Raw genomic sequence first — 22,358 nt, 5'->3', positions numbered from 1 at the left:
AACAGGACGCCGACGAGATCAAACAATTTTGTCCCAAGCCAACTTGGCCCAAAATATTGAAAATAATTCTCGTCTGATGTGTTGCGCAGCCCGAGACCCTGGATTGCAGGTGCGACGGAAGCCGGCGAAACCGCGGTTCCGGAGCGGATTGGGAACTGCGGACCCGTGATTCGACACTCGAGAGACGAGCCGGAGCACAACCTCATTCCGACGAACTGCCTATCTCTCTGCCGACGGAGCTCCATTGCGACGCTACCAAACTCGAGCCGCCATTGCAATTGTCAGCCTCATATCTAGCGGCAGTTTCGAAATCCCTTTCTCCTACATCCCGCGCAGTCCGACGCGACCCCTCCATCCGCCAGTATGGTTCACAAAGTCCTCTTCTGGAGCGGCTTCGGTACGTCAATCTGCACTACCACAGCAACCTGTGTTATGGCTTGGGGGATACCGGTCAATTGGCGTTGTAGCCTCGCGGACCATCCCCTCTGATATCCTCGCCGCATACCACAGCCAAAATACCCTTTTACTGACTGTACTCCCCCAGGCATCGCCGTCCGACTCTGGCAACTCGGCATCGAAATGCGCCCCCTCTTCGTCAAGGAGTCACTCTGGGCCTACCCCCTCTTCGCCGGTATTGGCGGCAGCTTCGGCTACTGGATCCAGGGCATTGAGCAGCGACAACTGAAGATCCTCGCACAGCAGAAGGAAGCTATCCTGGAGAAGCGCCGACGACGGGACGAGGGTCTGAACAAGGTTGAAGAGGCTGCTACCGTGGCTGCGACATCATGAAGGGATGCTGTATAATTTCTGCGCTTGCTTAAATCAAATTCGTCGTTCGCCTTTTTTTTTATGCTTGAGGATACTGTGTGAAGGAATCCAGGGAATAGAATGGTCGGGTTCATGTTCGGTCTACAGCTACAGCTACAGAGACAGAGGAGAAACCTGTACTTGTATCAAAATACACATGGTTGAAGATCCAGATGTGATGGGAATCCAGTTTGGGACAAAGCCTATTATGCAATTGGGTACTCTATAAACTGCGAAGAAAGGGCTATACCGGATTACCGGTGCGTCACCTAGGTCAGGTACTCCAGTATGCATGCTTCATTGCTCATTCCCTTGAAACTCGTACGTGCCCATCGTACAATGGATGACTGCGACACTGCCTGGAATCTAGTAAAGCTGCGAACGCATAACTGTGTACCCTGGAGCTCCCGCACCATCGACTCTAGGATGCTTACCCAGTTTCAGCCCATAATAAGTTCATAGTTCGCAGTATATTTGATGAGTGGCCAGCAATGCCTCGTGTTTTCGTTCTAGGGGCGGGGCGCGCGGTAAACATAGTGTTTGCTGGTTGAGTTGAAGCTTTTATATACGCCGAAATGGCGACCCAGTAAATCGAGACTGTTGTGCGAACATCAGTAGAACATACCCTACATCAGTAAAGCCTTCATATAATGGTGATTTCGGTGTTTGTCATACAAAATCTTCTATTAGCCATGACCACTTTATCAACATTTATCTCCATCAAATAGCCAGATTATGCTTTCTCTATGGCGAACTGTACAGAAATCTCCCACTTCTGACCACCACCTCCGTACCCTCCTCCAAGCCGGTTCTTGACGAGACTAGAGACTCGGTCACGGAGACGCGCGAGGTTCTCCTCCGACCCAGAGACGCGGAGCTTCAAGTTCGCCATACACAGTCCGTAATGAACCTGCCAGAACCTTGCATCATCGACAGCGAACACGCACGGGTCGGCTTCGATATCTCGAACAACATCGGAAACACCCGGCCCAGAATAGGACATAAGCAGCATAGACCCGAGAGTCTTGACGAGTCGGACACCCAAGAAGCACATGGAGATCGCTATTGTGCTAGACAGGGTGACATCGAGCCATCTGAAGAGCTGAATCGACACCAAAGGCAGTATCAGAAGCAAGGTGGAGCAAGAGAGCGTGAGAAAGTGAGACGGGTTGCTGAGCACCGAAGGTAAAGACTCGATGTAACCAAAGCGCATTGCCTTACCGATCCGACCATGGTTCCTCAATCCAATAGCAGAAATTAGTGTGGACGAGATTGCGAGAAGCGCGGTAAAGTCCACACTTCCCGGAGAGACTCGTTCATGGGCGTGTTCGTGGTGAGGTTCATGGCCAGGTGAAGACTCGAGGAAGTGCTGAAGGTTGTGGGAGATGAGATCCAACCCCATGAATAGCAGGAGGACACACATCGCAAAGCCAGCCAGTACCTCCGCGCGCTCTAAGCCAAACGGATGACGAATGCTCGATCTCTTCCATACTTCAAAATTGCCCAGGACATCTACTACGACGCACAGTAATGCGCCGAGCGAATCGAACAGGATCAAGTGAGAGAGAGCCGTCATGGCCAGGGAACCATGCGCACTCCACAGCGTATATGCGGCGACAAACATGTGGCAGACACTCCACCAAAACCTTCGTTTCTGATCCACGGACATGCTAGCTCGACATTCTTTCAGCGTTGGTATAGGTAGCGAGTTTGGTAAAGCCAACGGAGCTCTCGGAGGAGGTTCAAGGAAGATCTGATGCGAGATACTACTGTGCTTGTACTTGTGGCCTCGTCGCTGACCAATGTTCTGAGCGGTAGATATTAGCAAGAATCATGGCTTAAGAGTGTTAATCTTACGGATTTCACGACTGGACTCTTCGCCATAGTCGTGGTCTGGAAGTTGAACGGCCCGGACGAGGCATTGTCCGTCTGGCCATTCTGTTGTGCAGTGTCCGGAGAGAGGTTGAAGGAGCCCCTGGTAGGACTCAGGCGGTTGCGATCTTCCGCGTCCGAACCATTACGGTGTGGAAAAGACTCTACTAAAGGCGACAAGGTATCGCGATCTTGAGGATGCGATGGGAAGACAAAAGCGCTGTTGGGATCATCGGGGGGTGGAGTGGGAGTCCGCGGTGGTATGGGGAGAGGCATGTTTGAAGCCATTGCGCCAGCGCAAGAGGCGGTAATATAGCTTAAGGATGTGCCGGTGCCCCTGTCTAATTCGCTGGGGAGATAAAATCGAATATGAAGCTTTCGCGATGTATGGCAGGGAACAGATCGCGAGCGTGGGAGCAACTCAGGAGACGCGGACCGCGGGGAGCGATAACGGCCTGAGGATCTAGGCTCCCCACTGCTACTCCGATGCAGGCCGACTCATCGCATCATCGACTCCCTCTTCTTTCAACATCTTGACATATTTTGTCTCGGGCTCTTCTCGTGCCCTGGTCTTTCTCTATGTTTCGAGATAGATGAGTTGCTAGCTGGCCTAACTCTGGCAATGCGAGCTTGCTTCGCGACGTAAGGTGGTTTGATCATAGGACGCCCGGCTGCTGGCGTCTCTTCAGTACTATGGACCACCGCGGCTCGTTGTTCTTCTTTCTCGTCGTCCTATACTTTCTCCTCAGCTCACAGTCGCATCCGCCGTTAATATCCCAGGACCGCGAGCACCAGCGGGAGCTTGAAAGGGAACGTCAAGCGCTACGTTTGTTGAACGAGTCCCGATATGGAGACTTCGATCCGCAAGCCGACAAGTGGCTACCATTTATCGGAGCCCGGAAGAACGATAGCTATGACTGGGGACTTCTAGCAGACGCTCAGGAGAGAGCTCGATATCAGCTGGGATCGGCATTCTCAGGCGCTGGCCTAGTACCCCCGAGTGGTCTCGAAGACGGCAACGCATCTCGATCATTGAATCTTTCTCAGCTGGCCCTACCCGTTTATCGCAACTCAACAGGGGCTCTTAGAGGAGACTGGGTGCGTCGCAAACTGGATGCAGACCGTCCTCCGATCAACACAACCGCTATCGTTCTTGAGCATGAGTATTTCACGCACGAGTTTGGTCAGAACATCACTGGCAACAGCGGAGAGTTCTATTTGAATGTCCACGAGGGAGACGGGGAGGAACTGGTGTCTGCTCAAGGCCATGTCCGCGAGATCAGGGCAACGTTGTCCGTGGAAACCGATGACTACCTGGGCCACACCTGGTACATCTCGTTATACGGAGTCCATTTTCCCGAGACGGGTGGCATAGTCCTGACGACGACGAGTGAGAAATTTCGTGGTGTCTTCAGTCTACCACACTTGACAATGACAATAGACTCCTACAATATTTCCCACCAGCTTCTTCTCAAGTCTCTTTCTGACACCATTGCGGAAAAGCAGAACCGACCTCCTACGCTTTTCCCTTGGTCTTCGCTGGTTGGGACGGAGCAGGTGGAATTCCCGTCGCCCAAATGTGAACATATCGTCTACTTGCAACAGCATCCAGTGGCTATCGAAGGCTACTTAGCAGATCAGGTGGTCATTGAGCAAATAGAGCAAGAGCTGAGATTCCCAATGGGCGCGCCAATACCCTCCCCGCCTTTGATGGTCATGTCAGGCGTGGTGTATTCCCCTGACTGTGGTTACATTCTCGAGACGAAAGGAGCTCCAGATTTTCCTCCGACGGACGGACTGTATCTTTGGGGCCCCAAAACTGAGGAGTACGCTAGATACGCCAGTCACGTTGTGTTTTTGATATGCGCAACATTTATCGGGCAGATCATGCTGCTTATGCGACAAATAAAGGACACCTCTACCCCGTCAACACGAAGTCGGATCAGTTTCTATACAATTGCCTTCATGGCCTACGGAGACGCATTCGTGCTAGCATTCATCCTCCTGGAACTTTATTCCGCTCTTACATTCCTAGTCATGGCCACTTTGGCCTTTTTCACTTTCCTCTCTGTGAGCTATATCGCGATGAAGTTTATGCTAGAGATCTGGGCTATTCAAGCACCAGAACGAAGAGAGCAGGAACGTCGATCCAGTCCGCCAACATCCTCGACTCGACCCAGTGGGCTGCCTCTTCCTGCTACCGCGGCTGGAGTCAGAGATACTGGCGCTACGCCGATCGTCATTTTGACACCTGACCAAGATCCCCCTGCCGAGGAGGAAGAGGAGGAGGTGGCTACACCAAATCGTTCGACAGTGCCAACCGCCCGAGAAACTAGAGGTGATGTTGGCGCGATGTACACTCGCTTCTACTTCGTCCTCTGCGTGATGTTCTTGGTCTCTGTCTGGTCCTTCCTTTGGCCCAATCGGCTGGGTGCATGGTATGCCCGGGTATTGGCGTTCATCTACCTTTCATTCTGGGTACCGCAAATATACCGCAATGTCATGCGCAACTGCCGAAAGGCCTTACGATGGGATTTCGTCATCGGCGAAAGCTGTCTCCGACTTGCTCCCTTCCTCTACTTCCTCACAGTACGTGAAAATGTGCTATGGGTTCGTCCAGATACCAAAACCGCCCTCTCTCTCGCTGGCTGGGTATGGACCCAAGTTTGGCTTCTGGCAAGCCAGGACATCCTTGGCCCCCGATTCTTCGTTCCCAGGGGATGGGCCCCTCCTGCCTATGACTACCACCCAATTCTCCGCGACGACCCAGAATCAGGTCCCGATGCGGAATCCGGTGGCGGCGTCCTCCCAATATCCGCCCTGCGTGCAGACGGACGAGACTCTTCGGACCCAAAGGACGACGATCGATCTCGCAACAAAGACCGTAAAAGGGCGATCTTTGACTGTGCCATTTGTATGCAAGACATCGAAGTACCTGTTCTCGCGGCACCGGGGGCGGCGGGCGGCGGCAGTGTCACGGATGGAGCGGCGAGTATTCTCACTCGCCGCACTTATATGGTCACTCCCTGCCGCCATATCTTCCACAGCGCCTGTCTTGAGAGCTGGATGAAACTTCGTTTGCAGTGTCCTATTTGCCGCGAGTCCATTCCTCCTGTTTAGACTTGTTATACATCAGTCTAGCGTTTATCTAGGATAGACAATGTTGCGGTTTAGATCTTTTAGTCTTCTCAACTTATCTATGCATTAGATACTCCAAATGTTTGAAGCCAGGCTTTATTCACTCAATTCGGCGTCTTCGGATTAGAACTCCAGTACCATGAAGCCCTAGGAGCGAGCCTTCAAAGTGACCTATCCTTGTGGGTCCACCTAATCAAGCTCTAGCTTCAATTCATGACATGATGTGAATTATCATTATTGCAATACTCGACAATACGTTTGCTGATAGACACGTTGTTTACTTCGAGCCCATGTCGATGCGCAAAACAGAGTATAACGTTCTTTTTGATGACCACTCTACTACCAAAAGGAACATCTTTGACCTCTAGAATCATATATTTTGTTGTATATATTCGGTTTGAATATACGAGTCGTCCTAATAGGACCCCAATGTCTCCTCAACTATGCGATAATTCGTAGGTGAAATTGCGTAAATAGTGGCCAGTAAATCGTCAAGCCGTGCATATAATATATTCGCCTTATGTTGAACCTTCCAGCGCACGCCGCCGATGAGGGCTGGACATCATATAGTCTAACGGGGATGCGTCCCCGAACAAAACAGAAACGTCATACACCTCCCTTCAAGGGAAAACATAACAACAAGGGTCGATGGTCGACCAAAGCACACTCGCTCCGCTCTCGATTCAAGTCATTTCCAAGCTTATTCAATACCCTGTGGAGCCATTCCATTCCAGAAAGAGACCGGCTTACTCCTCGTCAATGGTGGCCTTGTAGGCAGTAGCATCAAGCAGCCCATCGATTTCAGCAGCATCCTTGACCTCAATCTCGGCGATCCAGGCGTCGCCCTCGGGGCTCTCGTTGATGAACTTGGCCTTGTCGTTTAGGATCTCGTTGCCCTGCTTTACCGTACCTGAGACAGGAGAGAGGACGTCTGAGGCGGACTTGACGGACTCGACGGCACCGACGGGCTCGCCGGCAGCGACTTCAGCGCCGGCCTCGGGCAGCTCGACGAAGACGACATCGCCGAGGGACTTGGCGGCGTATTCTGTGATTCCGATCTTGGCTGTAGTGGTGTCAATGGTTAGTCCTTGCGCTTTGAGTGGACTTGTGAAGCTTGTCCGAGGGGAGTAGAGGTGGTAGATTGTTGGAGTCAGCTCACCAGTCTTGCCGTCATCGGCGAGCTCGATCCATTCGTGGGACTCGGTGTACTTCTTCACTTCCACTGCGAACAGAGAACAAGTAATTAGTATAATAAACCAAAAGAGACAGCGACTAAGGCCAATGCCTCCATAGAGACATTTTTGTGCGATTCTTACAGAAAGGGCTGCGCGAAAAGCTGCGGACTGTTCCCCGCGGGAAACCAGCTGCGGGCGAGACCCTGCGAACGGAGCTCAAAGGGAGCTTCTGCGCAAGGGCGCGGGAGGCAAAGGGACGGACGACTCGAGCGGCGGCAGACATTATGAGGGTTTCTGAGCGAAAAGAAGGCAAAAATAGAGAGATTGGGCAGGGGGAGCAGAGAGTGTGAGGTGGAAGAGGGAAACGGTCGAGATGATGTCGGCGGAGGAGGTAGATAAAGCGCCAAGACCAACTGATAAGCGCGTCATGTCGAGTTCGGGAAAATCTTCACCTCCGGCTCCAGCTTTTCGTCCTCTACAGTCCTTCCCCGATCCCGACGCCAACCCCACTTTCTTTACGGTCTTGCTTGGTTCCCTAGGTCGTCGCGATGCTTTACGAGTTGATTGCTATTGTATGTTCTGTCCCGTTTATCAATCTGCTCCCGCAATGGTTGTCGAAGCAGTACTAACTGACCCCCCTAGGTCCGCCCGGGCAGTCTGAACGAGGTTCGAGAGTACGTACCCCAGTCGTGAAGCTGAAACATCTATACGCATCCTACGCTCTTATTCCTTCCTGCATCGCCATAAAGTCCGATAGAATCATCCCAACTAACAACCCCCAGCATCGCCCGTAACGCCGGCTCGCTCGTCCTCCGCTCCGGCGGCGTCATCCGCGGCTACACAAACTGGGGTGTCTTCCGCCTGCCCAAGACGACAACGAAGCACCAAGCCCGCTACTCAGAAGGCCACCACTTCATCATGCGCTTCGACTCTGCCGCCCCCGTGCAGCTTGGTATCCGCCGCCAATTATCCCTCGACCCCCGAATGATCCGCTTCGCGGTTGTCAAGCTGGGCGACAAGTTGGAGGAGGTTCGGGACGTCACAGGGAAGGTGGAGTGGAACGATGCGAAGAATCTGGAGAGCGCGATCTAAGTTGGGTCGTGGGGATGATAAGGAGGGTGTATGAAAGGAAATGCCTACGGACCGTGTCCATTGACTGGATGCGGGCTTGAGCGTGGGTTCACTGTTTGCTGGGACTGGGCTGGAGATATCACTCTGTATATTATTATGGGCATCATCGGCGTATATGCTTTTTGTTTTGTTTCTAGATTCTTTTTGGGGCTTCGCATGGCCTGGGTGATCGCCTGATGCCACGTGACTAGCGATTTGGCAAGGCGAGGCGAAATATGACAACGAAGAATGACTTCTTACATCCACCTTCGACGACAGAAGTGTTGTCCATCAGCGAACTTTTGTTATCTCCAGTGAAATCCAGATGATGATTGACGCCCGTGCTCCAACGCCTTACTTTCCAAGCAATGATGGGTACTTTGTTGATATGGAGCCGAATACGAACGATGTACAGTGACTACAGAGGACTCCCAGGTTGGGTGCGAAAAAGGTCAATGGTCAATTTGATCTGAGGTAATAACCAGAAATCTTAGATACATAGTATCCAAGTAACTGCACAGCAATTTGTTCAGGTATCACTCCACATCTTCCGATACATAAGTGGACAAGTCAAGTCAAATAAGATCAGGTCAAGTGTTCAAGCAGATAAATACTCAGTCAAGTCCAGAAAATGGCAAGTTTTAAACAAAAGAAGGGTCAGGAAGCGCGGCGCGACAAGCAAGCCCTACTTCTCCAGATCCACGTCATGTCGCCTATTCCGTCGAGTCCGGCCACGTCCTGAGTTCCTACCCAAGAAGCTGGACGGCTCCAAGTGATTGAGGTAGTCCTCCTCTCTGTCGAGGCGCCAATGTCGGTGCCAAAAGAGGTTGCCACCAAAGAACGCCAGCACCGCGATGAAGCCGTAGTTCCACTTGAGGAGGGGATCCGCGCTCAGACTTGTCAAGCCCTGCTGAATCGCGGCGCTAATGGCGTTCGTAAACAGGTACAGGCTCTGCACGATACTCTTCATGTTCTTCGGGGCCTTGGTGTATGCGTATTCGTAGCCGGAGATCGAGGTGAAGATCTCGGACAGCGCGATGAGCACGTACAGACCAGTCTGCGCCCATACGCTTATATCGGCAGACTTGTCGCAGGAAGATGCGCGATTGCGGCACGGGCTGCGGACGTAGATCATGTGCTGAAGGACTGTTGCTCCGATCATGGAGGCCGAGGCGACCAGGAACCCGACGTAGATTCGTTTTAGGGGAGTAAAGCGGATGCCCATTTTTTGAATAAAGGGATAAACGAACTGGTCCAGGATTGGGATGAAGATGATCAGGGCGAGGGGGTCAAGGTTGTTGATGATATCGTTGGGGACGCCGTGGAGTTCCATGGTTGCAGCTTGTGAGATCAGGTTGCCGGTCATTTGGCCGTAGGCGAGCCCTAAGTTGTACAAGAGCGTTAGCGGGTTCTGAGGCTGTGAGGGCTTGAGCTGGAGGGATCAATGTAGACGGACAGTAGAGGGGGAAGTAGGCGAAGACACTGCATGCTTTGACGGCCCTACGGACTTCTTCAACCCAATGGTCGTCGAAGGTCATCCATGATGGTCGGTGACGGAGGTTGCTTGGTTTAACATTTCGCCAAAAGTCATCATCGTTTTTGCAGTTGTTCCACCTGCTCTCGTCAGCACATCTGTCGTCGAATTGGGCGGACCGGATGGGTATTCACAGTCTAATGGGATTCCAAGTCCAATGCGATTTCATTGCAAAAGCCCATAGCCTAAAAGCCTTTGCAACAACTGAGCCTGTCGCAGGCGTAGTATCGTACTTGTTGCGACAAAGGAACAAAACCAGCGGGCAGAATGCAAACATGGCCGTTGAAAGGAGAAACGACAGCCAGAAGCCGACGTATTTCTCCGCGTAGACCATGGAGATTGAACCGATCAGGGCGCCGACGTTGATCATGAAATAGAAATACATGAAGACCCTATTGACGGTCTGGGCCGGGTCCACAATGTATCGTTCGCCGGTCACAGGGTTGGTCATAATGTACGGACGATAACCACGGTGCTGTTCTGCGATCAAGGGTGCGATGTTGGATCTGAAAGATTAGCATCATATTGCGTGTTTTCAATGATTCCGTGATCGCTCACTTGAAGCCTCCGACACCGACACCGAAGATGACGAGTCCAATGGCGAAAACAGTAATAGCGCCGCCAGGGTGAGCAATAACCGGTGGAAGGGCAGAAATAATGAGAAGAACATGGCCGATCATAGCAAACAAGATAGACAACTGGATGGTGTTGAGACGGCCCAAAAACTCATCTGCAATCCATCCTCCAAGAATTGGCATCACGTAACACCAGAAGGTATTGACTAGTTGGGTCAGTACTGATGACTATATTATAAAGTGGAAGATTAACACACAAGTATTCAATCCAGTCGAGGCACGCTGACCATGGCCCAAAGCGCCGGACTGGCCACTGAATCCGGCACCGGTAGTCGAGTTGGGGGGAAGAGGCTGTTGGATGAAGTTGGTGACTGAGAGGTTAGAATGGTCAGCTCTTCAACATGAGATCAAAGAAAAAGGCGCCTTACAGACGGCAGTGGCTCCGTGGTAAGAAAAACGTTCGCACAGTTCGACGAAGGCAATGGTGTACGCAGTCCAGTGAACTTTGCCCGAAACACGAGGAAGCGTCTTCAGCTCACGCTCAGTAGGATACTCGCGTCCCTGGCTAGTCGAGCAGGTCGAGACAGTAGGAGCCTTTGCCTGCTGACCAAGCTCAATGGAGTGGTTGGAAGTGTTGTCTGCCATTTCGGAGGAGTTCTTGGGTTGAGAGGAGCCCATGCTTGGGGAAGAGGAGAGATGAAGGGAAGGGGGGATGGGAAAGAAGAGGAAGAGGAGACGGGAAGAAAGAAGATGAGAAGGAAGAGAAGAGAAAAGAAAGCGAGGTGGCAGGGAGAGATGGTGGGGGAAGACAGAGGGCGTTGTGTTCTGCCTGACAATCTGCTCAAGACAATTCACTCACTCCTCTCCACCACAGACCACCTCTGTGTATTTCCTTTCCTCACTCCTGAAGAGTTCTACCCTGACCAGCGCCACATGGCCCATGCGATCCTTACGGTTCGTCGGAATCTTTGTCGGGCAATATGCAGCCAACCGATGTTTCATCTTGTCGGGTCATCGAGGCCATTCAGAGGTGCAGGGAGTCTATCTTCACGTTGTACTGAGTGATGATTAGTACTGCCAATACTCTGTCCGCTAGGTCAGAGCACTTCTAGGTCAAGCCTTGGTAAGTTATTCCCCTATCGTGGAGATGTCTGCAAAGACTGGCAGCCCCTAAGTAATTCCTGCACGCTTCATCCATGTCCAGCCAAATTGAGACCCTTCACGTCCTAGCGGCGAGCAACAGAGACTGAGCGGCCTTATAAGCTTGTGCCATGGGCGAATGGTCACAGCAGCTGCTGTAAGCCCTGCAGTTGGACCGTCCCACAACAGCTAGGCTTAATAATGGCAAGGTCTTTGCGGAAGGCTTAGTAGGTGGCAGGATGGCCTTTCTGAGGACTCCCCTGAGCAACAAGATGCTAAAGACCCATGCTCAGGTCCTTACCCTTGCTCAGATTCTTGCTCAGAGCTCTTTGGTTACAGTAGTGGTTTGATCGCTGGGACGCCAGGTGGCGGTCCGTTGTGCAAGGCCAAGTGCATGAACGAAAGGGTCCAAGAAGAGAAGCTCCACTGGTAGCTATCCTGTTTACTAGTGGTAAGATTATTGTTCTTATTTTTTTGGAAAGAGGGAGACGCCATACTGCGGACTCTGTCTGCAGCTTCATCCTAAGACCTGGCAGTAAGAAATCGTTGTGCCGTCGCCGGAAACACAAGGGGTAAGAAAGAAGCCACTGACATTCTCTTCTAGATACATTATTATGCTCATTTAACAGATCCTTAGAGAGTTGAGAGTTCGCGTGCTATGTCACTTTTTCTGATGGTGGTAATTGAGATGATAATAAAAATCGACATCCGTATTCGGTTTGGTGGACGATCGAAAGACATGATGACCCGGTGCTCTGCCACGATGCTAGTGAAACAATAACCCAGATGCACACAGGCCGTCTCTGGTAGTATGTCGTCTGACCATGACCGTAAAATCGAGCTGAGTCGCTTCCAACTCCAGAACCCCGAGAAAGTGCCGCCCTTCCAAACCGGCGCCCTTGACATCAAACAAAAATGAAATTTTCAGTTCGTCCGGAACCCATGCTTCGCACCCAACTCCATCATCTTCGCTTGCAGATCCGCAGCATTGCCCGACTGAGGCACATCAGAGCTTCCAAACCCATACTTCCTCATCGCCCTCGACTGCTCCCGTTCCTGGAAGATCTGAGCGGGACTATGAGAGCGATAGAACTTAGCCGTCTCAAGCAAATCACTCTTCCCGAATCTCTCAGGGTAATCATTCGAGTCCGCCGGGCCCAACCTCACAATCACAACATCCCCCTTCTGCTTGCGCCCAACAAGCCGACTCGCAAGCTTATTCTCGGGTCCTGAGCCTGTCCCGCCGTACGCGTAGTAGTACCACGTATCAACGCCGTCCTGGTGGCTGTAGAACTTACCCGCCTCGCTGGCTTTGAACTTCGTGAGCTTGGACTCCAGCTCGCGCATCTCGGCGCCCCAGTTGCCGTAGGAGGCCAGCGGGAGGGGCTCGATGTAGCTGGCGTCGTCGGCGGGGTCGGCGTCCGCGGTGATGGGGTTAGCCCGGATCACCCAGCAGTTTGCTTTGAAGGCGCTCTCGCATGTCTTTTTGTGTTCCTTCAAGTGGGCCTTTTGGCATGTCGCTGAGTAGTAGTATGTAGAGGTGTTTTTGCACCCAGAGCAGTTCTTATTCCTTCACTAATCATGACCATTACCATTGTATTATTTTTCAACATCACAAACAAACAAGTCAATGAATCATCATGCCGCCTTTCTCCAATCGCTCTCACTCTCCAACCAAGCCCGAAAGTCCTTCAGACCCGGATGAACCTTCTTTAGCGCCTGGATATCAGCCTTGGACCCCTCCTCCCGGAACCACGTAAACATCGTGCCCATATCCCTAACCATCCACATCGCAAAGTGCGCAATGAACTCGAATGTCGTGGGCACAGTTTGCCCTGTAGAGCTCTTGAATACCCCAGCCATCTCAGCGAACGAGAGCTGGTCACCAGCTAGCGAGACGGCTTTCCCCTTGTACTCCTCTGGCTTGAGGAATGCCTGCGCCGCGAAGAAGCCGATGTCCGAGACGGCGATGACCTGCAGTGGCACTTCTCTCATGGCGACTTTCCACACCGTTGCCCATGCTTTGCCCGCGAAGCCAGTCACTAGCCCGCCATCGAGGAAGGCCGCGGGGCGGAGGATCGTCCATGCCATATCTGTACCTTTGGAGGCGTTGATCAAATGATGCTCATTCTTGTGCTTGGATATAAAGTGCGGAACGGTCGTGGGGTTGTTGATTGAGGACTCGCCGCCGCGGTCGACGGAGGAGTACACGAAGTGCTTGACATTATTCTTGAGCGCGGCGTCGATTAGACCGTGTCCCTGTTTCTCTTCGATGTCGGAGTGGCCTGTGAAGGAAGCGAGCTGCGAAATTGGCTGGTTAGCATCAAGGTAGGATAATTGCTCTGGCAAACGTACCAGCACAGCATATACGCCCCAAATCGGATTCGATGTGACCTTCTTTGCATTCTCGAAGATCTGGTCTGGATGATCTGGATTGCCCTGGACGAGCTTGATCTTGGGGGATTTGTTGGCGAGCTTCTGTGCGCTGGTCGACGTGGTGGAGCGGGTCACAGCTAGGATCTCGATGTCGGCGTCGGGAGCTTGTTGCAGAAGATTGTCTATCACGCTGCTGCCTTGCTTGCCAGTGGCTAATGTGACGAGAATTGCTTTTGTCATTGCGGCTTGAGGTAATAGTATTGAGCTGATATTGGAGGCTAGTATTGGTGATTGGAGAGGTAGGGAAAGATGAGATGCGGTCGTAAGCAGTGGATGGCTGAATAGTGGCCACAGAAAGGCGACATGGGAGGCCTTAATATACAAGTCTGCCCGTGCCTCAATCATTGATGGAATACCCCAGATAATTGATGGAAAGCGTTGGTAAGCTCATAGTACTATAGTAATTGCGGCCAAAGCGCGAGGCCGAACCACCGACACGCCGACGCCTTGATAAGCCCTAGTCACCTTCAAGACTCAACGGATTCGGATCGGCCGATCTACTGAAGCACCATGTGCCTCTACTAGGGGACACCACGTTTCTCTGTACCCAATCAAGCTCGTCGAAGATCGCACTACCCGATGCTACAGGCTATAGTAGTGTCTACTATAGCGCGGCACTCGGTCAGACAAGAATAGCACGAGACAGCTCATTGGGTAGTTCGCGTTTCGTCCTAGTTCGCGTGCTCTCGACGATTTGGTCCCGGCGTGGACTGTGCCTTGCCTTGCCCTAACCCAAGATGGCGCTGCGTAAAACCCACATTGCATAAAATCTTCATATTCATACATTAAATTCATAGGTATAGTCGTAAGATTATCCGGACGCCAAGATCAATTTCCCCCGCGTTCAAACCCATACGAATGTGCGAAATGCGGCGGCGAAGGCAGCACCAAAACCTCAGACACTGCATCCTCCTCGACATCGACAGCATGCGGCTCCGTGCCCCACGGGAAGATCCCCGATGAGCGAGTCGCAAATGTGCGGTAACTGAGTGCTGGGCTTAGCGGTGCTCCAGTTCCTGATTCTGCTTCTGGTGTCGGCGCTGGAAAATGTTCGCGTGACGGGTCCCGAGGCTGAAGCAAAAGCGATGGTGGGGGCGGAAGCAATGGAGAAACAGGGTAGGATACTTGGTTTCTCTTGGGAGTGAGAGGCTGCTCTCGCTCGGTATCGTATCCATCGTCGTCGTACTCGTAATCCCTCCAGTATGGGTCCGGCACCAATTGTCGATGAACGGCAGGGAAGAGTGAGTAGGTAGGTGATGGCGAGTACCTGGTGTTCAAAGTGCTGACAGGACTAGACGATAACCATGACGCCGGCGACCCTGTCTCTTCCATTGTAATCCGAGGGTCTGTCAAAAGACCTAGAATCTCGAGTTCTTTGTTGAGTCGAATTGATTGCAATCGCGGGGGCCGAAGTGTGGATGCCGACGACGATGCTGACGTCGAGGAATCGATATCACCACGGATCATCGAGGGGCTCTTCGCCTTTCGCCCCTTTGAGCGGCGTGAGAAGAGTGATTTGAAGCTCTGGCCGTATTTGATGCGCATTGTAACGAGGGCGAAGATTGACACTGTGAGGATTATCACTGGGATGAGTTAGTCGGGTTCGGGCCTGTCGATGGGAATGTTGATTTGATTTTGACTCACCAGTCAACCCTAGGGCTAGGCCTGTTTTGCCGAGCAAGGAAATAGATGTATATCTCTTGCGGTGGATAGATCCTAGAGAGCTCTCGGTCTCGACTCGTTGCGTTGGTGGCGTGGAACGAAGGTAGGTCGAAGTGACTACTGCAGGCCGGTGCATCGACTTGCTTGAAAGGCGCCTAGTAACCTGTAGGTTTGCCAGCAGCCAAGGGATGATCATGCAATGCAAAGTAAGAGAAAGTTCTCCGTGAGTAAGAGCAAGAGGACTCGAATGCAAGAGCACGAGCTGGATGTGATATACAACCGCCAACCTGCAGTTCCGCATCGCCCCCATCGGAGATTTCGAAAAGACAAGTCCATAATTAGCAAGAGCACGAGCAAGCCCATCTCGATCCATCATCCATGCCCCTGGGTCTTTTCGTTTCGCATGCTGATTGCTGACCGGTCCCCCTTGCAAGAGACGGTCTGATAGATTCCTCTCAAGCCATCAGCAAATCAGGATCAGGAAAGCAACCCGCCGCAACCTGATCACCCGGAAGGTACCAACCAGTTCCTGCCGCTGAAACTGCGACTGGCGAATTGAGAGATGGTCTGACCCAATAAGACTTAAGGATGCTGGCCCGAGTTGATACATCGCCTGTCAAACGGCTTAGCGTGCGCCACTGGGGGGCCGGGGGGCGGCCCGTGGGCCCTGGCCGGGTCCGTGATTGCTGATCACATTGTGCGATCCCACTGGAACGGGTAAGGATGCCGTGCCGTCGATTTGGGATTTGACTGACGAGTCTGGACGCTCGTGTTTCGTCGAGATTGGAGATGTGATCTTCTGTTCACCTTGGTCTGGGGTCGATGGTCGGTTCTGTTTGGTGTGGTTGGACTGGAGCGGAGTGGACGGGACGGTGGTCGGGACTCGGAAGGGATCGCGAGCCCTAATTGCTGATCAGGTTGGCCCCTGGAGTCTAGGCCAGACTGAAGCAAAAGGACATGCAGCAGTGCTGATGTCATGCCATTGGTATTTTCCATCTAGCTCTCGCCGAAGGAAAGGCTGAATAGCAATCTTTGTCCAAGCCTCGCTCAGCTGCTCCGTACCAGCGTTGACGCCCAGCAAACGAATACTTCCCGACACTAGCAACGGACTCGATCGAGAATGCCATTTTCAATCCTAGGACAAATAAAGCGAATCAAGCGACAAACGACAACCGGGAATAGATAACATGCGGCAGTCCAGGGTGGTCACCCAGCATGCGTCAAGCAGTTCCCCCGTCGCTTCATTCGCCATGGGAAGCTCCAACCCACATACTCGCTCGAGCCTAGGTAGCTGACCTAATCTAGGACAATCTAGAGGGGCCAGCCATAGCTTGCCGTGGTATTCGGAGATCGTAGCAATGAAACTTGGCGCTTAGACTCGGAGTTTTCTCGCATCTTCCCCATGAAGTATCATGAGTCCTGACTTCAACTAAGTCCGAGCACCTCCGTACCTGACAGTTAGCTTTTCTCAAAAAGCGCGTGGGAGTGACGGCTCGAGAACTTTCCAGGCTCGACCACGCCGCCCTTGTCCCAGGCAAGGCTCAATCCCAATGGGGCCAAACTATGCTCCGGGCAGTGCAAAAGATAGATCCCTGCATAGGCTTCCGTTCTGCTATATCCTAGCTTTCCACTGCTGATGATAGCAGCCTTGGGTTGTCGCAGTCCGAAGATACGATATGTGTTGGTGGAAAGATTCAAAAAGAGGGATGTTTTCGAAAGTAGTGTGAACCGCCCTCTGGGCCGGAGGGCGAAAATGGTGACTGTGCTCTTGCAGGTGCCTCCTGCCTCCAGAGCACAGAGTGGCCCGCTACTGATCCTGCCGAAAGAAGCTGGCTTCGGATACCATACGTTCTCTTCTGCTATGATTGCTGTCATAAATGCAATTTGGCTTTGACAAAAGATTTATAACCGGGCAGCCAAATATACTCCGTGCATTCAAATCTTATCCTCAAAATACCCACTCGATCCTCTGCAATCCCTCCTCACAAGGCCTCCCCGCCGTAACGCTGCCTCTCAGCTTCTTACTAGCGATGTCTAGCTCAACAATCACACTAGCCAGCGTCGTCATCCTCTCCATGCCCCGTGCATTGGCCGGTATCCCGCGACAGATCCCTGTCGGATCCCCTTTCTGATCCTTCAAGCGCGCATAGACCGAGTCCGCACAAACACGCACGCCTCCCTGTGCATCTCCCCTCGCCAGCTCAGTTATCCGCTCCAACCTCGCGAACGAGTTAGGCGCTGGTCGATCGTAGATCGCGCCGCGGGGGAACGCCGTTGGCGGCGTGACGACGTGGTTCGTGTGTGCGATGAACAATGGGCCTTTGCCGCTCTTTAAATCGAAGTATGACTCTGGCCCGGACCCAGGTGTAGAGGGCGAACTGGCAGGCTCTAGAACTGATATACCCAGCGGCGTAACTTCCACAGTGCCAAATCTGCCGGATACGTCTCCCATCAACATATTCGCCGTTGAAGCACCCCCAATTTCTCTTATTGCTTCTACTGCCGCGTCAAACCCGGAAGTATGCTCAAGGATATACCGCGTCATGATATGGGTAGGTAACCTGCTGGCATCGAAGGCGCCGCAGCGTAGAGCGTTAAGGCAAATTGCTAGCCCAGACGAATTGAGGCCGATCTTTCCAACGAGGCCAGCTTCGGTTAGGGTGAAGAACTTCTTTTCGATTTCACTTCCACTGACTTGTCGTCCAGAACTGGAACTAGACTCGGAAATGGTGACAGCCAAAACGACCATCCCGCCCGCCAACTCAGGCAGCCAGTCCCAGTTCTGCGCAACAACGAGCCTCTCTTTATCCGCGCTCAGCTGCGCTAGGGACGTACACCCGTCCGTGATCTCCGGTACCCGCGTCTGCGCCTGACCCTGGTCTTTCGGCGCATTTTCATAATTCGTAAGCGCAATCTCGCTCCGGACATTCAGTGCCAAAATGTCGGCAAACTCAAGACCTGAGCCATCTGCAATCCCTCTGATTTCATCTAGGATGGCTGGGTACAGCTTTTGTAAAGTTGGGACGAAGACCTCCGAGCGGGTTCTTGCTTCGGACCAGGAGAGACCCGCGGTTTCGCGAAAAAACGTCGCGTATGTTTTCAGGTTATTGTGGATACGATCCTTGGCTTGTTGGCCGTGTTGAAGACCGATATTGTAATGGTTCCCGTGGAGCGGGAGGGTCGGAACATGCGGAGGCATTGCGTTTGTTTTGTGCGGGGGCAAGTAGAGGAGGTTGATTGCATTCCCGGGAGACGCAGAGAAAATATGTAAGGGGAATACTGCAGCACCGTCAGATATGGTTATCAGCGCGGAAAAACGCGTTGCGTATCTCCCGCTATCTCCAACCTTACTCCAACAACGTCTCCATCTCGGGGTTGAGAGCCTACCCCTCACTTATCTAAGCTTGACGCTGGATTCTCGGCGTCGGTGAAACGTTCATAGAGGCGAATGTTAAAGCCGCTGCTGAGGGTAATCAACATCCTAACTGCAAGGCAAAGGCCAAATGGCAAGGTTGAGCCTGAGAACCTCCATGAGACGTCGCTTAAGACCTCATATGGCTGCTCTCAGGCTGGGTAGATGGAAGCACCGATGGTCTGAAATTCAGCGAGCCATTTCCATTGAGTAGTCATTTCTAGCTCTGACTCTGCGACCAAAGAAGCAGCATCAACTCGCGCCCATATTTCCTTGAGAGCCTGCTCTGCTGTGACCGTGGACTGCCACGGAACGACCCTGGACAGCTCTTTCCAGTGTAGCAAGACCTTTGTACGATCGTGCGGATTTGTAGTTTCTGCACCAGCAATAAAAACCGGCCAGATAGTCGACTTGAATAGAGGGTTGTCGCAGGGTATGTGAAATGCATGGTGCAAGACGGTAGTGACTAGTTCACGTCGTTGCTCGGGTGTTGGGAGATGGTTGCAGGAATATTCATGGGACTCTGAGATTACCTGGGAAACGTAAAGGGCTGCAGCCGCTTTGTAGGCTGATCCGACGTGACATCTTTCTGCAAAGTCATCAGCTGCTGGCGTCTGGGACTGAAGGTCTAACGCCCAGCTTGTCGGGTCAAAAAATTGTATCGACAAGAGTATGCACTGCGCGGTTAATGCGTCGGAGCAGCAAGAGGGAGCGGCACTTTGCATATCATACGAAGACGATGCAGATATTATTAACTGCGAGATTTGCGAAGGACACGATGAATAGTGATCAACCTCCGCAAGCCTGAGTGCACGATCCATCCCACATAGTTCCTGGAGATTCCAGCTTGCTGGTGTAGTGGAAAGTGAGGAGCCGAACATGTCCTGGCTGGGTCATGGTCAGTGGACGCCCTGGTATGTCGCATAGGCCACTTACAGAATGATACGCGACATGATCCAGGAACAAAATGACTTTTCGTCACCACTCATCCGCGTCTCCTCAACAGCCATTGAATCCGACATGCGAGCAGTTATGAACCGAACCAGTCGAGTGGCGGCTCCAAGATGGATGCGCCATGTATCATCGCCCGATTCCAGAAGAGCAAGATCACAAAGAAGCATCGAGGAAGCCAGCAACGTTGTGTATTTGGAGGGGTGAACATTGCTGACATCCTGACTTAGCAGCTGCAAAGCTCTTCCTTTGAAACGAAGCGCATCAACCTGATACTTCTGGGCTTCTGGCGTCTCTGGCCTAGACGAAAGATTGTACAGATGGTGGGCGGACATGGAGACGACAGTATTGAAAAGAGCCGAGTTTTGTTCAGCGCCGGCAAATCCAAGTAAAAACCCAATGGGATTCTGATTTTGAGCGGGATAGTTGTAGACAACAAGATCATTGCTGACATGGACGAGGAAGTGTGCCAGGTAGTGTCGCGTATGGTAGTCCAGCCCCTGCAGCCAGGGATCCAGAGGGATGTGGGAGAGCAAATTACTCTTGCTGCGACAGTTCATTGGGTCAAGACTGTTTGTCGGTTTTGTTTGCATTTGGGTCCTGGAAGCAGGTTTTGCTTCTACCGGTACTCCGCTTGATTTCTCACTGAACGTCTTCCCCATCATCTTCCCCCGACTGGCAACACCTCCCACAAAAAGAATCAGCTTCCCATATCCAAGGCACTCAAGGTCATTGGAAACACATTTTCGACAGTGTGGCTTGGCTTGGTCGCATTTTACTCGACGGCGTCGACAGGTATGACATGGTTTCTCCAAGGTGGAATTGGTTTTGTCCATGGTTTTCGGACACAGGCGAACTGTCACTTTCACATCACCCTCTGGCCTATACCAACCAGAAATTCTAAGTATCTTGGTAGTAGTGCTGTACCATTAAAACCAGGGCTCTGCATTTCCACCCAGTGTCATGGATTTCTCAACAACAACGCTCGAGGCCAGAGGAGTGCATCTAGACACTTTTTTAGTCACGTGGAAGAGCAACCGACCGTGATATTACGAGCCTCAAAACCAAGGCATCTACAGACAATTTTAGCGATGTTTCTAGTGGTAAAGCAGTCATTCTACCAGGAACATACTGCAGGGAACCTTGAAGGACAGTCGCCATGTTTGCTCAATTCCATACATCACGCATTTCCTGAAGCCCTACACCCGGAAAAAGGGCCAGACGGAGCATATCGCAGTGAAGTCAACGGAACGCACCAAAGCGTCCGACAAACAAGGCGTCACACGAGGACAGATATTGGCAAACTACTGTCTCAGCGGTTAGCATCAAGCCGAAGGCGACATGGCTACAACTTCTCCCTTTGCCCCCAGACAATCACGGAGCCGGCGCGTCACGATCCTGGCCGTTACACCCTCGCCGAAGGCCAACGGTATAGGAAGCACCGGCTTAACAATCTTACAGGAAAATATCTCCTTATACCGGACAATACTGATGGTAGGTATGATCCACTAAGATTACTCCCCGTTAGGCCAAGAGCAATGCGCACATTTATCACAATCAGCGTGGCCATGGTCCCAAGGACTATACTAAAGCTGCAGTGGTACTGCGGCGCGCATTTGGAAGACTATATTGCTGTTACTAGGGCTAAGTCGTTCAACCATATGCCTCCTCATACTGTCAGACTCTAGAAAAGAAAGATTGGATTATTATTCTAAAAGACAAAGCGCTCGTCATTCAAAACATTGACCGGCAGGCACGGCATACCATAACAAAGCATTCAGATATCCTCCTCACTGTCATCGCCAACAAAATCCAAACTTTCCTCAAACTCGCTAGTCAACTCAAAAAGACCTTGACCGTAATCGACATCGGTCTCAGGCCTATCAGCTTTAGCCAGTCGCGCTTTGTGCCTCTCACAGTCGAGGGCCTCTATCAAAGCGTCGTAATCGGCTTGGACAACGGCCTTAGGCTCAGACTCAGACTCAGACTCAGGAGCCCTCGCGGCAGTGTTTTGTTCTTCTCATAGCCACGGAGCTGTATCTCAGGCGCGATTTTGTCGTGCGTACGCGCTCGCTTGTCAATCGGTGCGTCCGTCTCCGCATCAGCCGAGTCGGACACTATCCTCCACTACCTGCGCAGCCTCTCCTTGTTTATACCCTGTGCCTTGCTTCTCTCAACTATAGACACGACCTCTTTTTCCATCGTGTAGATTCCCGGAATCTCGTCGAACTCGTCGAACTCGTCGAACTTGGGGTCGCTAAGTTCCAGTCGGGGTGGTGGTAACGCGGCATCTTGGAGCTCTATGATAATGTATCGAAGGTACGACCATACGAGGGGGATATTCTTCTCCTCGGTCAGAAGCGAGACAGGAGACGACTGGACCTCCAACGCCTGATTGAGTTTGTGGAATTGAACAACATCCCCGCTGGCGACCATTCCAAATGTATCGAAATCCACCTCGTAGCGCCCTTTGCGGATATGTTGGTTCACTCCTGTTTTGCCGGAAGTGTTTATTAGTAAGTCTACCAGAGCAGGAAGAGGGGGGG

At 52.1% G+C, this 22,358-nt stretch overlaps 11 protein-coding genes across 11 annotated transcripts; 3 read left to right on the top strand and 8 right to left on the bottom strand.

The window, feature by feature from the left end:
* Positions 1-124: 124 nt before the first annotated feature.
* BDW74DRAFT_163272 (putative NADH-ubiquinone oxidoreductase 14 kDa subunit) lies at positions 125-1,387 on the top strand. Its single transcript, XM_073726082.1, has 2 exons — positions 125-397; positions 545-1,387. Exons 1-2 carry the CDS (start codon positions 364-366, stop codon positions 787-789), a joined length of 279 nt encoding a protein of 92 aa, XP_073578230.1. The 5' UTR covers positions 125-363; the 3' UTR covers positions 790-1,387.
* An 83-nt stretch (positions 1,388-1,470) lies between these two features.
* On the bottom strand, positions 1,471-3,071 carry BDW74DRAFT_163271 (cation efflux family protein family). The gene is made up of 2 exons (XM_073726081.1): positions 2,665-3,071; positions 1,471-2,614 (listed from the first exon to the last, which is right to left on the bottom strand). The coding sequence occupies exons 1-2, from the start codon at positions 2,965-2,967 to the stop codon at positions 1,541-1,543; spliced, it is 1,377 nt and encodes a 458-aa protein (XP_073578229.1). The 5' UTR covers positions 2,968-3,071; the 3' UTR covers positions 1,471-1,540.
* A 183-nt stretch (positions 3,072-3,254) lies between these two features.
* On the top strand, positions 3,255-5,911 carry dscA (ubiquitin-protein ligase dscA). The gene has a single exon (XM_073721731.1). The coding sequence runs from the start codon at positions 3,373-3,375 to the stop codon at positions 5,797-5,799; it is 2,427 nt and encodes an 808-aa protein (XP_073578228.1). The 5' UTR covers positions 3,255-3,372; the 3' UTR covers positions 5,800-5,911.
* A 466-nt stretch (positions 5,912-6,377) lies between these two features.
* On the bottom strand, positions 6,378-7,343 carry BDW74DRAFT_109118 (glycine decarboxylase subunit H). Its single transcript, XM_073721730.1, has 3 exons — positions 7,134-7,343; positions 6,977-7,039; positions 6,378-6,880 (listed from the first exon to the last, which is right to left on the bottom strand). Exons 1-3 carry the CDS (start codon positions 7,273-7,275, stop codon positions 6,564-6,566), a joined length of 522 nt encoding a protein of 173 aa, XP_073578227.1. The 5' UTR covers positions 7,276-7,343; the 3' UTR covers positions 6,378-6,563.
* A 197-nt stretch (positions 7,344-7,540) lies between these two features.
* Positions 7,541-8,084, top strand: BDW74DRAFT_183606 (mitochondrial 37S ribosomal protein bS6m; the record flags this gene model as incomplete). The annotated part of the gene is made up of 3 exons (XM_073730562.1): positions 7,541-7,564; positions 7,635-7,666; positions 7,775-8,084. The coding sequence occupies 3 exons, from the start codon at positions 7,541-7,543 to the stop codon at positions 8,082-8,084; spliced, it is 366 nt and encodes a 121-aa protein (XP_073578226.1).
* A 703-nt stretch (positions 8,085-8,787) lies between these two features.
* On the bottom strand, positions 8,788-10,889 carry BDW74DRAFT_183605 (putative MFS peptide transporter; the record flags this gene model as incomplete). Its single annotated transcript, XM_073730561.1, has 6 exons — positions 8,788-9,485; positions 9,559-9,716; positions 9,771-10,142; positions 10,195-10,417; positions 10,469-10,582; positions 10,640-10,889. 6 exons carry the CDS (start codon positions 10,887-10,889, stop codon positions 8,788-8,790), a joined length of 1,815 nt encoding a protein of 604 aa, XP_073578225.1.
* A 1,985-nt stretch (positions 10,890-12,874) lies between these two features.
* Positions 12,875-14,373, bottom strand: BDW74DRAFT_109097 (uncharacterized protein). The gene is made up of 2 exons (XM_073721728.1): positions 13,707-14,373; positions 12,875-13,652 (listed from the first exon to the last, which is right to left on the bottom strand). The coding sequence occupies exons 1-2, from the start codon at positions 14,130-14,132 to the stop codon at positions 12,990-12,992; spliced, it is 1,089 nt and encodes a 362-aa protein (XP_073578224.1). The 5' UTR covers positions 14,133-14,373; the 3' UTR covers positions 12,875-12,989.
* Positions 14,374-14,615: 242 nt separating this feature from the next.
* On the bottom strand, positions 14,616-15,585 carry BDW74DRAFT_183603 (uncharacterized protein; the record flags this gene model as incomplete). Its single annotated transcript, XM_073730560.1, has 2 exons — positions 14,616-15,370; positions 15,432-15,585. The coding sequence occupies 2 exons, from the start codon at positions 15,583-15,585 to the stop codon at positions 14,616-14,618; spliced, it is 909 nt and encodes a 302-aa protein (XP_073578223.1).
* A 1,812-nt stretch (positions 15,586-17,397) lies between these two features.
* Positions 17,398-18,648, bottom strand: BDW74DRAFT_183602 (acyl-coenzyme A:6-aminopenicillanic acid acyl-transferase-domain-containing protein; the record flags this gene model as incomplete). Its single annotated transcript, XM_073730559.1, has 1 exon — positions 17,398-18,648. One exon carries the CDS (start codon positions 18,646-18,648, stop codon positions 17,398-17,400), a length of 1,251 nt encoding a protein of 416 aa, XP_073578222.1.
* Positions 18,649-18,830: 182 nt separating this feature from the next.
* BDW74DRAFT_109080 (Zn(II)2Cys6 transcription factor) lies at positions 18,831-20,746 on the bottom strand. The gene is made up of 2 exons (XM_073721727.1): positions 19,798-20,746; positions 18,831-19,749 (listed from the first exon to the last, which is right to left on the bottom strand). Exons 1-2 carry the CDS (start codon positions 20,646-20,648, stop codon positions 19,014-19,016), a joined length of 1,587 nt encoding a protein of 528 aa, XP_073578221.1. The 5' UTR covers positions 20,649-20,746; the 3' UTR covers positions 18,831-19,013.
* An 843-nt stretch (positions 20,747-21,589) lies between these two features.
* Positions 21,590-22,248, bottom strand: BDW74DRAFT_183600 (uncharacterized protein; the record flags this gene model as incomplete). Its single annotated transcript, XM_073730558.1, has 2 exons — positions 21,590-21,831; positions 21,969-22,248. 2 exons carry the CDS (start codon positions 22,246-22,248, stop codon positions 21,590-21,592), a joined length of 522 nt encoding a protein of 173 aa, XP_073578220.1.
* Positions 22,249-22,358: the final 110 nt, after the last annotated feature.

The sequence above is a fragment of the Aspergillus multicolor genome (assembly GCF_047715735.1).
Source record: "Aspergillus multicolor strain CBS 133.54 unplaced genomic scaffold BDW74scaffold_48, whole genome shotgun sequence".
Lineage (NCBI taxonomy): Eukaryota > Fungi > Ascomycota > Eurotiomycetes > Eurotiales > Aspergillaceae > Aspergillus > Aspergillus multicolor.
This window is presented reverse-complemented; position numbering and strand designations above follow the sequence as displayed.

Bases quoted from the DNA above. Each gene is read 5' to 3' on its own strand.
- BDW74DRAFT_163272 (XM_073726082.1), top strand. From the start codon at position 364: ATGGTTCACAAAGTCCTCTTCTGGAGCGGCTTCG. The intron at 398-544 runs GTACGTCAATCT...GTACTCCCCCAG, and splicing joins CCTCTTCTGGAGCGGCTTCG to GCATCGCCGTCCGACTCTGG.
- BDW74DRAFT_163271 (XM_073726081.1), bottom strand. From the start codon at position 2,967: ATGGCTTCAAACATGCCTCTCCCCATACCACCGCGGACTCCCACTCCA. The intron at 2,615-2,664 runs GTAAGATTAACA...TCTACCGCTCAG, and splicing joins AGAGTCCAGTCGTGAAATCC to AACATTGGTCAGCGACGAGG.
- dscA (XM_073721731.1), top strand. From the start codon at position 3,373: ATGGACCACCGCGGCTCGTTGTTCTTCTTTCTCGTCGTCCTATACTTT.
- BDW74DRAFT_109118 (XM_073721730.1), bottom strand. From the start codon at position 7,275: ATGTCTGCCGCCGCTCGAGTCGTCCGTCCCTTTGCCTCCCGCGCCCTT. The intron at 7,040-7,133 runs GTAAGAATCGCA...CTCTGTTCGCAG, and splicing joins CTTTTCGCGCAGCCCTTTCT to TGGAAGTGAAGAAGTACACC. The intron at 6,881-6,976 runs GTGAGCTGACTC...ACACCACTACAG, and splicing joins CGCCGATGACGGCAAGACTG to CCAAGATCGGAATCACAGAA.
- BDW74DRAFT_109097 (XM_073721728.1), bottom strand. From the start codon at position 14,132: ATGATTGAGGCACGGGCAGACTTGTATATTAAGGCCTCCCATGTCGCC. The intron at 13,653-13,706 runs GTACGTTTGCCA...CCAATTTCGCAG, and splicing joins GGGGCGTATATGCTGTGCTG to CTCGCTTCCTTCACAGGCCA.
- BDW74DRAFT_109080 (XM_073721727.1), bottom strand. From the start codon at position 20,648: ATGGACAAAACCAATTCCACCTTGGAGAAACCATGTCATACCTGTCGA. The intron at 19,750-19,797 runs GTAAGTGGCCTA...ACCATGACCCAG, and splicing joins ATCATGTCGCGTATCATTCT to CCAGGACATGTTCGGCTCCT.